This window comes from Vulpes vulpes, chromosome 3 (assembly GCF_048418805.1).
Source record: "Vulpes vulpes isolate BD-2025 chromosome 3, VulVul3, whole genome shotgun sequence".
NCBI lineage: Eukaryota > Metazoa > Chordata > Mammalia > Carnivora > Canidae > Vulpes > Vulpes vulpes.
In genome coordinates, this window is record NC_132782.1 from 4,207,196 (window position 1) to 4,219,574 (window position 12,379).

Below are 12,379 nucleotides of genomic sequence, written 5' to 3' on the forward strand. Positions count from 1 at the left end.
TCCCACACTGGCAGTTAATTACTAGGTATTGTCCTTTGGTTTTGTAGTTTGCCATGTATCTGTTGGGTCATTTCTGCTGTTGATGACTACCCGTGTCGCTCTGTTTATGTTGATTGTATGGCTTAGTCACTCGTGTTCCTCATGAGCTGTATACACATTTTGGTATTCATATTTACTATGTTACTGTCTGATATTTTAATATTGGCAAATGTTTGCTGTAACTTTTGACATTACTTTTTATAGCCTTCTTGTTTTTATAGAGCAATGAGAGTTAAGCCTTTAAAAGTAGTTGCCTTTTTCATGTGGTCAAACATATTTCTTCTTTATGATACTCTGGTGCTTCATCTTTTTCCATAATTCTCTATTATTACTTATTTTAAATGTTTTTCCTATCACTCTGAAAAACTTAAATGTCCATTCTGCATTTGAAAATGCGCCAGAAGTACTACCCCATGTAAATATGCAGAAACAATTATTATAAAAGTGTCACCATAGTTTAAATGGCTATAGAGACATATATATTTTTATCAAGTTGTTGGAGTTAAGATGTATCTAAAACAAGAGCTCAGTTCCTATAAAAATATTACAAATTTTTCATGAACATTACATATCTACCTGCCAGAAATCTTTTTTTTGCAATGGTGTACACAATCATTTTAAGACCTTTTTGAAATAAATAATGCCTTTTTGAATTTAAATAAGGCGTTCTCTTCATTTCTGAAGCCACATTTACTAATGGTCTTTAACAGGCAAGGGTTCTTCCTAAATTTTGAAGTGCAGTGAAAGAGAATAAATTCTAGACACCAAAAACAAGGACACAAACCTTTATTGAGAGCAAGTCAGACATAGCAGTTCTTTATTTATATTGTAGACAGATGATAGATAGATTCTGACAAATTCCATGTCTTCAAATGTAGCATTCAAATGTAGCATTATATGAAAGGTAAATTTTACACTGACAAAGAAATAGAGCTTTTATTAATTCCTGTTCACCCCAAAACCAAGAAAAATTAAAAGTCATGTAAGAAATATCAACATTCTCACAATAAATCAATTCTCCCTCCTACCAGGTACCAGAGCCTTTCTTCTACCCTGACCCTGGAATCGTAAAAGCAGTGAATCTTCCAGTATGGTTACCAGTTTGTGTTCTAACTTGTCCTGTAGGAGGGTCTAATATGTTAAATATCCCTCATGAAATTAGAACCATTCCCTTGCCTTTCCTAGGTTACAAAAAATCAAACAGTCACCTAACCTCATCGTGTTACTTATGATCACTTAACTCTGTGGCCTTAGTGTAAGATGGCAGCCCAGGGCAATGGGAATTAATGTCAAAGAGTAGTTTCAGTGCTCTTCTGTAGCTACACTGCCTCATCCCTAAGCACTAGGCATTGACTCATTGAACATACCCCAAAAAAGTCATGGTTGACAAAATCTTTCATGGTTGGTTAACTATATGGTAAGAGCCACAAAACTGACAAGGCCAGGGTTACTATGTGTTGGATCCCCATTAGAGCCAGTCGCTTGGCCATATGACACGATAGACTGTGGCCACAGACCACCCAGTCACTCAACCTCCACAGGAATTCAATGCTTCTGCTGGAACAATTAAAAATGCAGGCACTGCTGATGGCAGGCTAACAATACTCTCCTGTTCCATGACAGGTAACATAACACCGTGTTTTGAAGTTAGGTAGAAAATCGTAGGGGTCATCAGTAATCCAGAAAAGAAAATAGGTTGTCCACGTGAAATGATTTAGAGGATTTAAATAAATAGGAAATTGTCATAATGCACCAATCTTTTACCTAAATTTATCAGTAGACACCTGATTTCCCTAGCTTTATTCTGAAAACTTGCATGATCAAGAATGAAATCTATAGGTTCCGCAGATGAAGAGTGACAGACCTTTTATAGGATCAAGTTGCAAAATATCTGTTTGAAAGAATAAAAGGAGTGCTTTAATCTTGAATTCAAAATTGAGTCTTGTAAACAGTAAATAATAGTATATGATACCATGGAAATATATTATATGACCAGGAAGAACTGAAGAACTTTCCATTAGAATGTGTGGGATTTGTTACACATAAATAAGCAATAATCTAAGAAGGCCTAACCCGGGTTTTTTTCCACAAAATGAAAAAAGAAATAAACAAAGGGTTGAATAGTACAATGAAGACTGTATTACATTCAGACAATAAGGAATTGTCTTTTTATTTGCAGAGCCAAAAATATCCTTATTGGTGGTGACAGAAAGTTCAGGGTGATATATATGGAAGCCTGAAATGAAAAATTATGAAACTATCTAAGAATATAAATATAGACTCTCCCTTTCATAAATATTCAATAGATTATTTGACATACTGGCTTGAGTGAAGCTCCACAGGCACAATTTTAAGCATCTTGATTTGGGCTGAGGTCCAGTAAATTATATATTCTCAACCACTATCAGAGCTTTCTTACTAAAAATACATGCTCACACTCTACTTTGAAAATATCCTAAGATAATTATTTCCATTTTCATAGTAACTAGTATAGTTATGACTAGAGTCGTCTTGGGCTTCTAAGGAAACAAAATTATTCTGAGATACTGTTAATAAGAGAAAGGGTGGTAATAGGGATATTTTCTTAAAATTGTGCTAAAGCTGTCATTTTTGCTTTTAATGACTTTAACTGTGCTAGACGAGGTTTATATTTTCAGTCACAGAAAAAACTATCTGACTCTTTAGTCTATTGCCCACCAATCTTCTAGCCTCTCCCTGTATCAACCTCACAATGGATTTTATTCATCTTGAGCACATAAAGCCAACAATTAGTCAACAGAATTTTCCTGACAATTGCTCAGCCCCTCTAGTGAGAAAATTCAGTGAATGGTAACACCTAGGAAGGAGGCCTATACAGACTTTTCACTCTGTACATGCCAAGGAAAACCACTTAAAATCTTTTTCTGAAGATAATAGGAAAGGCAAAGCATTTTGGACAGCTTATTGCCAAGGTCTATAAAAACATGTTTAAAAGAAAGAGAGGTTTAATACCAGACTTTTAGCACCCTCAGTGTACAAGAAGAAAGACACCAAAAGAAATACAGGTCACTTCTAATAGTCCTCTTTCATTTAATGACTGTATTTCCCAGTGTTGCTACTTTTAAAGCTAAATCATGCCAGATTCTCCAGGGGTGCTTGCTGTTTGCTGTTTAGTGCTTATCACACAAGGCTGTATTAGTGAAATTTTAAAAAGCAAATGCCCACGAATGAATCTAAAGCTTTTTGATTACCAGACTGAATTTTGTCTAGGATTATTTCCATATTATTCTACAGTGAAACAGAGATTAAGCTTTCACGTCTTTAAAGGGGACGACTCAAATAAGACCTGCAAAGACGCATTTCGGGAAAATAGAATTAGCTTTTGCTTTAGTGGGCAGGAGAATTTCTCAGTTCCGTTTAATTTATAAGTGCATCATAGACTCGAATTCATCAATTCTTTGCTTCGTGTTCCCCTTCCTGATTTTTCGATAGGATATCGTATTGTATCTTGAATAAGCATTTCTAGAGATATCACCCTTCTTCCCAAAGGTTGGCTGCTCCTCAGGTGTCACAGGTTGGGAATTGGGGCTGCTCAGTGGGGAGTCCTCATTTGCATCACCTTCCTCTTTTAATTGAGAACCCTCTTCATTTTTTTTCTTAAATTCTATCACTCGAACTTCATCTTCATCATCATTGCAATCGTCATCATCATCATTATTAATTTCTTCATCCCAAACCTCTTGCTCCTCGTCATGTTTGGAATGGAACACCTCAACCTGGCTAGGTTTCCGAAATCCCAACCATTCAATTTCAGTTGCCTGGTCAGCTTTGTTCTTCCCATCCTCCTCTTCTTTCTCTTTTAGAGGTTGTTCAGCAATCCTTTCTTTTTTTCTACTTATTTCCTGGTTACTGATACTCAGAGGAATCTTCTCCCATTGGTGGCCTGTAGCAAAATCAATTGGTAATTGAGATACCCAACTCTTATTCTTTAAATTATTTTTCTGGACAATCATTTTCCCACACATGATTTATAGGCTATTATTCTGTGGGTTAATAATATGTTCTGTCTACACAATAAAATGGATTTGTACTATCAAATTAGTTTGGAAATACTGCACTAAACACAGTTAAGTAAGCTTCAGAATTTACCCAACTCTTTAAAATGCCAATGAGGGCAGCCCCAGTGGCTCAGCAGTTTAGTGCCGCCTTCAGCCCAGGGCATGATCCTGGAGATCCAGGATCGAGTCCCACGTCGGGCTCCCTGCATGGAGCCTGCTTCTCCCTCTGCCTGTGTCTCTGCCTCTCTCTCTCTGTGTCTCTCATGAATAAATAAATAAAATCTTTTAAAAAATAAAATAAAATAAAATGCCAATGAATATTGTAAACCTCAAAGAAGTTGACGCCTCAACCTCATTTGACCATGCAACTTTTTTGTCGTTGTTGTAGACTATTGTATCTTAGTGAAACTGGTATTCCTTAGACAGACTTTTAAAAATCCTGTCTAACCTGTGGTGACTGGAAATGTGAACATGGAAAATAAAATATATTTGGACCTATCTCTTACACACACACACACACACACACACACACACACACATTCCCCAAGAAAAATTTTTAAAATATCTCACAGGAGAAAAAAGGCTTTCTTCTAGTAGTTAAAACAATGACTTCCCACATCTGGGCATGCTCAGAGTAACACAGTCAGTTTTTGCCACCAAGTTTTTGCCACCAAGCTTCTCAGAGTTGTGCTACAGTACCAGTTACAGAAAGAGGAGCTGGAAGCCATGGGTGGAAGCCAGGAGTCATATGCTGGGCTAACTGTGACACCAAGCCCGCCAAAGCACCCACAATGTAGTCTAAGACTTGTCATTGATTTCCAGAGAGCCAACCTTTAAAAATCATGCTGAGGTCACTGCTATATAGGGCTAGATTAGCTGTCACATTAGACATACCCCTAATAACAACTAATTAACTCAAGTTGTTTGACACCATGTGGTGACTTTTACAAGGCTTAATTCATTTCAAATTTTACTTTTCAAATCAATCACATCAGCATATCCTTAACAATATTTATTGAGCATGCTAAAAAGAATTAATCAGAGTGGAGGTTGTTCTCTGGGCTTTCGCCTCTAAAGAGACTTCTGTGGGAAGCTTTAGTCTATGCGTGACTCCAAAATATAGTCTAGATTGTATCCTTTGTCACTATTCCTTTTCAACACCATAAGAGTCTTTAAATAAAATGAGAGGCAATGTTTCTCTTTGTCTTTCCCCACCAGTTTTCTACTTTCACTGAAAGTATCCACAAGTCCAGTCAAGATTTTTCACTCTCTTTTCATTTTTTTGTTTTCCCAGCTACAGGAATCAGATTGTAAACTTAGAAAAAGAGATAGAGGCAAGGATGGACTATTATTCCTAACTAGTTGTACCAGTTCCTATCTGCTTGTTGGTACCCAGTTAATGTTCTTTACATTATAAATAAATGTATGTTAGAATATTTTCCATAATCATAAGCTTTCTTTTATTCTTATTTTTCCACAAGAACCAAAGAAGCTGATCTTTTTGCTCACATCATGACTCAGGCATGGAGTTGTCATGCATAAAATTACATCTTGAATTTAAATTATAGCTTTCCCTCAATATTTTTAGCATCTTGCTATTTTTCAACCCAGGAGTATTCTCTTTGGAGACTTTATAGCTGTTTGTCATTGTGAAAACAGAAGACACCAACATGTGTCTTACAGGAAAAACATATGTTCCACCAAACACAAAAGGATTCATTCAGGGAAAAATTCACCCTGACACCATCTACTTAAAAAATCCAGACTGCTTTCATTCTCTATTTGATAAAAATGAAAGATCCTAGCAAATTGGTGTCTCCAGTGGACTTGCTGATCGGAAATTTGAAAGGGTCTCAAGGTGCCTAGGTGACTCAGTTGGTGAAGTGTCTGACTTTTGGTTTCAGCTCAGGTTGTGATCTCCGGGTCATGAGATGGAGCCCCAGGCAGGCTCTGCACCAGCCCAGAGTTTGCTTGAGACTCCCTCTCCCTCTACCTGCCCCTCCTCCTGCTATCTCTCTCTCTCTCAAATAAATAAATAAATCCTAAAAAAAGAATTTGAAAGAGTCTCTAGATGGACTTGGAGATCTCTGTCTCTGAGAACTTGCTACATTGGAAACAGAAAGACTAGGGCAAAGCAGTTATTTAGTTCATTTCATGGGACTTAAGGCTTAAGTTTTATAAATTACCTGTGATAATGTAAAAGCTTAATAATGGTTGTTCCTTATGATGTTACTACAATAATGGCTGTTCTATCACTACGTAGGGACAGCAGGTAGTCTTAGAGGTGTCCAGGCACAGTGGACAAACCCAAGAAACTGCCAATCACATCTCTGTCTCCCTTGGCATCTACTATTTTATGTGATGTTCTAATACTTTTTTTTTTTTGCAACTAATACTTTTTAAAAAAAATAATCTCTTCCATATTTTGCCTATTAAGGTCCTAACTAAGCTAAATTGCTCAGGTCTAATGAACCGACTTCAATTTTGAGATAAGATGTTTATGGTTGCAAAAGAGGAAATGAGTGATTAATTAATACGTGTTTATCCTGCACTTGATTTGGAAATTGCTTCAACGTAGATACCTTCTTAGAAGTAAAATCTAAAAGATCTTGTGTTTCTTAATCTCTTGAGTTTATTTAAAATATAAGTCACTTAAAAATCAATGTTCCTTTTATTCCCTCATTTTCTAAGAGAACAGAATTAAAATTAGCTTCATGACCTGGGAGATTTCTTTAACAAGAATTAGATAACCATTTTCTGCTTACATCAGAGGCCTAGAATTTCTCTATAGGTCAAATAAATGTTTAATATTATTTTTAAATGTACGTAAATGGTCAGCTTTTAGGATAAACCCATTTTTGAAACATTTTTGAAACATTCACATTTCACAAATGCCTGGCACAGATTTAAAGATGCTAAACAAATTTTACAAATGGATTGATTTAGTGGCCTAACTCATTAAGAGGCTGATATCATATTGTCATGTCAAGGCATGCCAATCAGTTATACCAATCCATGCAGTCTCAGGCTTGATGCTTCTGGAATACATTTTAAGGTGAAACCTACAGATAATCAGGACGACTCCCTTATCTGCCTATAGCAGCTTTAAGCTTTTGAAGGTATTGCCTGGATTGCTTTTTCAACATCACACTCACACAACATCCCATGTAAAAACTGCCATCCGTGTTCAGTCAGACAGTGTCTGTGTACAAAATGGAAGTTCCTCTTACCTTCTCTGAATGTCATTTCATCAACACTTGTTTCTTGGAGAGAAAGATCGGTGATAGCCTTATGAACAATAAAGAGATTCTCTTCTGGTTTTTCTGGGGGGGAAAACCCACAAGATTGACACTGTAATATTTAAGCAGTTTGAGTTTAAATAAATTATCAATTTAGATTCCAGCTAGGTAGATCTATTTGATTTGCAATTGTGATCACTAAAATCAACTATTTCATGCTCCCAAATCATTTCTTCATTGGTTCCCATTTATAAACATAAGTATAATATCTCTTTTTCCATCTATATAAGATATAGAACCATGAATTCAGATACATTTAGATATATTTCAGAAGGAAAACTTGAAATGCTGAATTCCCTTTGCTTAAATAATAATGGGGCTGTTCATCATCATCATCATCATCAATAGTAATTAACATTTAAGAAACACTTAGTAATCCTCATGACAACCCTACAAATGTCAGTACCAATATTTCCATCTCCTGCTAACTGAGAAAGCTAAGGCTTTAGGAAACTCGGGAAGTTGTCCAGGGTCATAAATCTATCAAATAAATAAGCCTGGATTTGACTTGAGGCAGAGGTTTGGTCCTTAGCTATTCAGCCCCTTAGAATAAGAGGCCACATTTGGCCAGGGACAGAAGTGAGAGGATGGACAGCACATTCCTGTCATATAGTTTATCAAAAGAATCACAAGTGAATTTACAAATTAAATCAAGCAAATCAAAGAGAAGGAAAATATTTTACCTTTTAGAATCTTCTCATCGGTGGACCAGTTGACTAGCGTGTTCCCTTGTAATTTCTCACTTTTCTCCTGATTTCCCTCTGTGGGTAGGTCTTCAAGACGGGGCTCTACCCTGTAGTATGGTGGGGTACCAGCCACATCACTGGTTCCCTCATTTGTTTTAGTGATGGGTTGTTGACCATTCTCAGGTGGTGTATCCCCATTGCACTCAGCCTGGCTGAGTGTCCCTGGAACATCTGTCATTCTGTACAGTTGAGTCCGAAGACGCGGAGACAGCTTTGGGGAAACTGAGCAAAAAGATCCTTGATACTATGTTCTTACCCCTTCAGGTTCTACTGTTCCAACTCCTACTCTATGAATACAAAGTATCTACTTCAGTATAATAACAAGCTCCTTTTCCCAAAGGTGTCCAGATAGAGTTTACAACAAAAGCAATAGGATTTGTCAGATTTGCCAGGAGCAAAGCACCCAGCCAATCACCACCTTCCTTGTCACTGGGCAGCTCCATTGGTTGAATTAATGGCAGCCTTTTGATTTACATAAACAAACAATCTGAGGCAATCAGGCTTTTGTGTTGGCAAGGCGAGGGGGACTTTCAGCTTGTCAGTCCCCCTCTGGGAACAGAGATTTTTGTCCATTTTCATAATGGCCCTTTGTCATTTTCCTTGTAACAGGAGACACAATTGTTCCACAGCTTTAATCCAGAGAGAATGACCACCTTGAGGCATATTAGTTCTGTGTAACCAGCTTAACGCTTCCAAACGGATTTTGTTCAAGTAAAACCCCAGCTATTTTGTAAGGGATAATGGCATCGTTTCTTATTCATTAAAGAATAAACAGCGTATCAAAAAACCTGTAAATAGGACAACTTTATTGTAAGTGGTTCTGGCAGCAGATTCCACGGTGTATTTTCAGAAGCCCAGAGAAAAGACCTAAGGAAAAATTCAACAACAACAACAAAAATGCTTCCATCTTGTTAATACCAAAAACTTTCATTTCAGAATAACTCATCTGGTCTGTAGCTTCTTATTCTCTAATTTATTTATGTTTATTGAAGTCCAAATCATCCTTTGAAGCCCTAAAATCACTTCCTCCATGAACTTTCCCCTTTGTCCAATCAGATTTATTTTCAATATTCCCTATTGATGTTGCATGATGCCTATAAAGTTATATAGCACCAACACAGTCTGCCCTTGGGAAAAAACAGGTAATCATGGAAAACATCTGCAACTTACCAACCTTTCCTTTTTATTTTTTTATTTTGGTTTTTTTAATTTAAGAATTTGTTTTATGACACAATGAAAACTCATTAAAGTTTCGATGAAATACATTTAAAAGTCACATGATATTTTCCTTGTGACATTGAAAATGTGAATTCAAATGCATGCACATTCACAAACATGATATACAAAAAATTTTTCATGGCAGTGAATGATTCACTAACTGGCTTTCTGTTAGAAACAACATGAAAACAAGCTTCTTTAAAAAAAAATTTTACATTCTTTTCCATATGACAATTTGACTCATTGTACTCCAGTAATTTAACAATTGGAAAAAAATCCTTCAAGACCTAATGGAGCCAGGTAGGGCAATAGCATCAAATACAACTGAAAAAATAAGTGTCAGTTTGAGAACAGACTATAATAAAAAGATGTATGATTCTTTGTAATGTAGATTAGCATTTTCTAGGGATTAGTCATCTAGATCCAATCTAGATAAATCTAGATTAAGACCATATGAAATGCTCTGACAAACGGAAACAGAAAGGGGTTAGTTTAATGTAGCCAAATGCTTTTAAAAATAATAAGAATTGCTGTATTAATTTCTCAGAATATCATAGTGACCACTGAATTAAGAGGTCAGTTTTTTTCTTACTTAAATTCAAGGTACTAAGCATATATATTAGCTTCAGGAGTAGAATTTAGTGATTCATCACCTACATGTAACACCCAGTGCTCATCTCAGGTGCCCTCCTTAATGCCCATCACCCATTTAGCCCATCCCCCCACACTCCTCCCCTCCAGTAACCCTCAATTTGTCTTATATAGTTAAAGCTCTTATGGTTTGCCTCTCTGTGTTTATCTTATTTTATTTTTCCATCTCTTCTACTATATTCTATTTCTTAAATTCCATATATGAGTGAAATCATATAGTAATATCTTTCTCTGACTGACTTATTTTGCTTAGCATAAAACTAAGAGAAAATATGCATAAAACAACATACCCGTGTTGTTACAAATGGCAAGATTTCATTATTCTTGGTCACTGAGTAATAATATTTCATTATATATATAAATATAATACAATACATGATTTATATATATGACACAATACATGATCTATGGACACAATGTGCTCTTTCCATAATTTGGCTACTATTGATAGTGCTGCTATAAGCATCAGGGTGCAAGTGCCCCTTTGAATCAACGTTTTTGTTTCCTTTGGATAAATACCTAGTAGTGCAATTACTGGGTTGTAGGGTAGTTCTATCTGTAACTTTTTGAGGAACCTCCTCCATACTGTTCTCCAGGGTTGCTGCACCAGTTTGTGTTCCCACCAACAGTGCAAATGGGTTCCCCTTTCTCTGCATCCTCATCAGCCTTTTCTGTTTCCTTAGTTGTTAATTTTAGCCATTCTGACAGGTGTGAAGTGATATCTCATTGTGGTTTTGATTTGTATTTCCCTGATGATGACTGAGGTTGACTATTTTCTTATATGTTTATTAGCCATTTGAATGTCTTCTTTGGAAAAATATCTATTCATGTCTTCTGTGCATTTCTTAACTGGATTATTTTGGGGGAGTTGAGTTTGATATGTTCTTTATAGATTTTGGGTACTAGCCCTTTAACAGATATGTCGTTTGCAAATATTTTCTCCCATTCCATCTATTGCCTTTTAGTTTTGTTGATTGTTTTCTTCACTGTGCAGAAGCTTTTTATCTTGATGAAGCCCCAATAGTTCATTTTTGCTTTTGTTTCCCTTGCCTCTGGAGATGTATCTAGAAATTGCTGCAGATAAAGTCAAAGAAGTTGCTGCCTGTTTTCTCCTCTTGGACTTTGATAGTTTCCTGTCTTACATTTAGGTCTTTCATCCATTTTGAATTTATTTTTATATGTTGTGGAGGAAAGCTGTCCAGTTTCATTCTTTTGAATACGGCTGTCCAGTTTTCCCATTTGTTGAAGAAACTATCTTTTTTCCATTGGATATTCTTTCCTGCTTTGTTACAGATCAGTTGACCATATAGTTGTGGGTCCATTTCTGGGTTTTCTATTCTGTTCCATTGATCTATGTGTCTGTTTTTGTGCCAGGACCACACTGTCGTGATGATTACAGCTTTGTAATACAGTTTGAAGTCTGGGGTTGTGATGCCTCCAGCTTTGTTTTTGTTTTTCAGTATTACTCAGGCTATTCAGGGTCTTTTCTGGTTCCATACAAATTTTAGGATTATTTGTTCTAGTTCTGCGAAAAATGCTGGTTTTTTTTTTTTTCTTAATCTGGACTGCATTGAATGTATAGATTGCTCTAGGTAGTATAGACATTTTAACAATATTTATTCTTCTAATCCATGAGCATGGAACATTTTTCCATTTCTTTGTGTCATCTTCAATTTCTTTCATCACTATTCTATAGTTATCAACATACAGACCTTTTACCTCTTTGGTTAGGTTTATTCCTAGGTATCTTATGGTTTTGGCGCAATTGTAAGTGGAATTGATTCCTTGATTTCTCTTTCTGTTGCTTCATTAAGGGTGTATAGAAATGCACCAGATTTCCGTACTTTGATTTTATATCCTGTGACTTTACTGAATTCATGTATCAATTCTAGCAATTCTTTTTAGGGGGTGGGGGAGGCCTTTCCAGTTTTCTATATAGAGTATCATGCTGTCTGCAAACAGTGAAAGTTTGACTTCTCCTTGCCGATTTGGATGTTTTTCATTTCTTCTTCTTGTCTGATTGCTGAGACTAGGATTGCCAACACTATGCTGAACAACAGTGAAGAGAGTGGACATCTTTGTCCTCTTTCTTAGGGGAAAAGTTCTCAATTTTCCCCATTGAGGATGACATTATTTGTGGGTCTTTCATTTACAGCCTTTCTGATGTTGAAGTACATTTCTTCTTCCTTATTTTCTTGAGGGTTTTTACCAAGAAAGGATACTCAATTTTGTAAATGCTTTTTCTACATCTATTGAGAGGATCATATGGGTCTTAACCTTTCTTTTATTGATGTGCTGTATCACCCTGATTGATTTGCAGATTTCAAACCACCCCGGCAGCCGAGAAATAAATCCCATTTGATCATGGTGAATAATCCTTTTAATGTAC

The 12,379-nt window shown here is 36.2% G+C and overlaps 1 protein-coding gene across 1 annotated transcript; it reads right to left on the reverse strand.

The window, feature by feature from the left end:
* Positions 1–808: 808 nt before the first annotated feature.
* On the reverse strand, positions 809–8,610 carry ERMN (ermin). Its single transcript, XM_025994238.2, has 3 exons — positions 8,059–8,610; positions 7,307–7,399; positions 809–3,961 (listed from the first exon to the last, which is right to left on the reverse strand). The coding sequence occupies exons 1-3, from the start codon at positions 8,297–8,299 to the stop codon at positions 3,441–3,443; spliced, it is 855 nt and encodes a 284-aa protein (XP_025850023.1). The 5' UTR covers positions 8,300–8,610; the 3' UTR covers positions 809–3,440.
* Positions 8,611–12,379: the final 3,769 nt, after the last annotated feature.

What these genes read in the sequence shown, in the direction of transcription:
- ERMN (XM_025994238.2), bottom strand. Translation starts at nt 8,299, where the DNA reads ATGACAGATGTTCCAGGGACACTCAGCCAGGCTGAGTGCAATGGGGAT. An exon ending in CGATGAGAAGATTCTAAAAG is followed by an intron (nt 7,400 to 8,058) that starts GTAAAATATTTT and finishes TTTCCCCCCCAG; the next exon opens with AAAAACCAGAAGAGAATCTC. An exon ending in TGAAATGACATTCAGAGAAG is followed by an intron (nt 3,962 to 7,306) that starts GTAAGAGGAACT and finishes ATTTTGCTACAG; the next exon opens with GCCACCAATGGGAGAAGATT.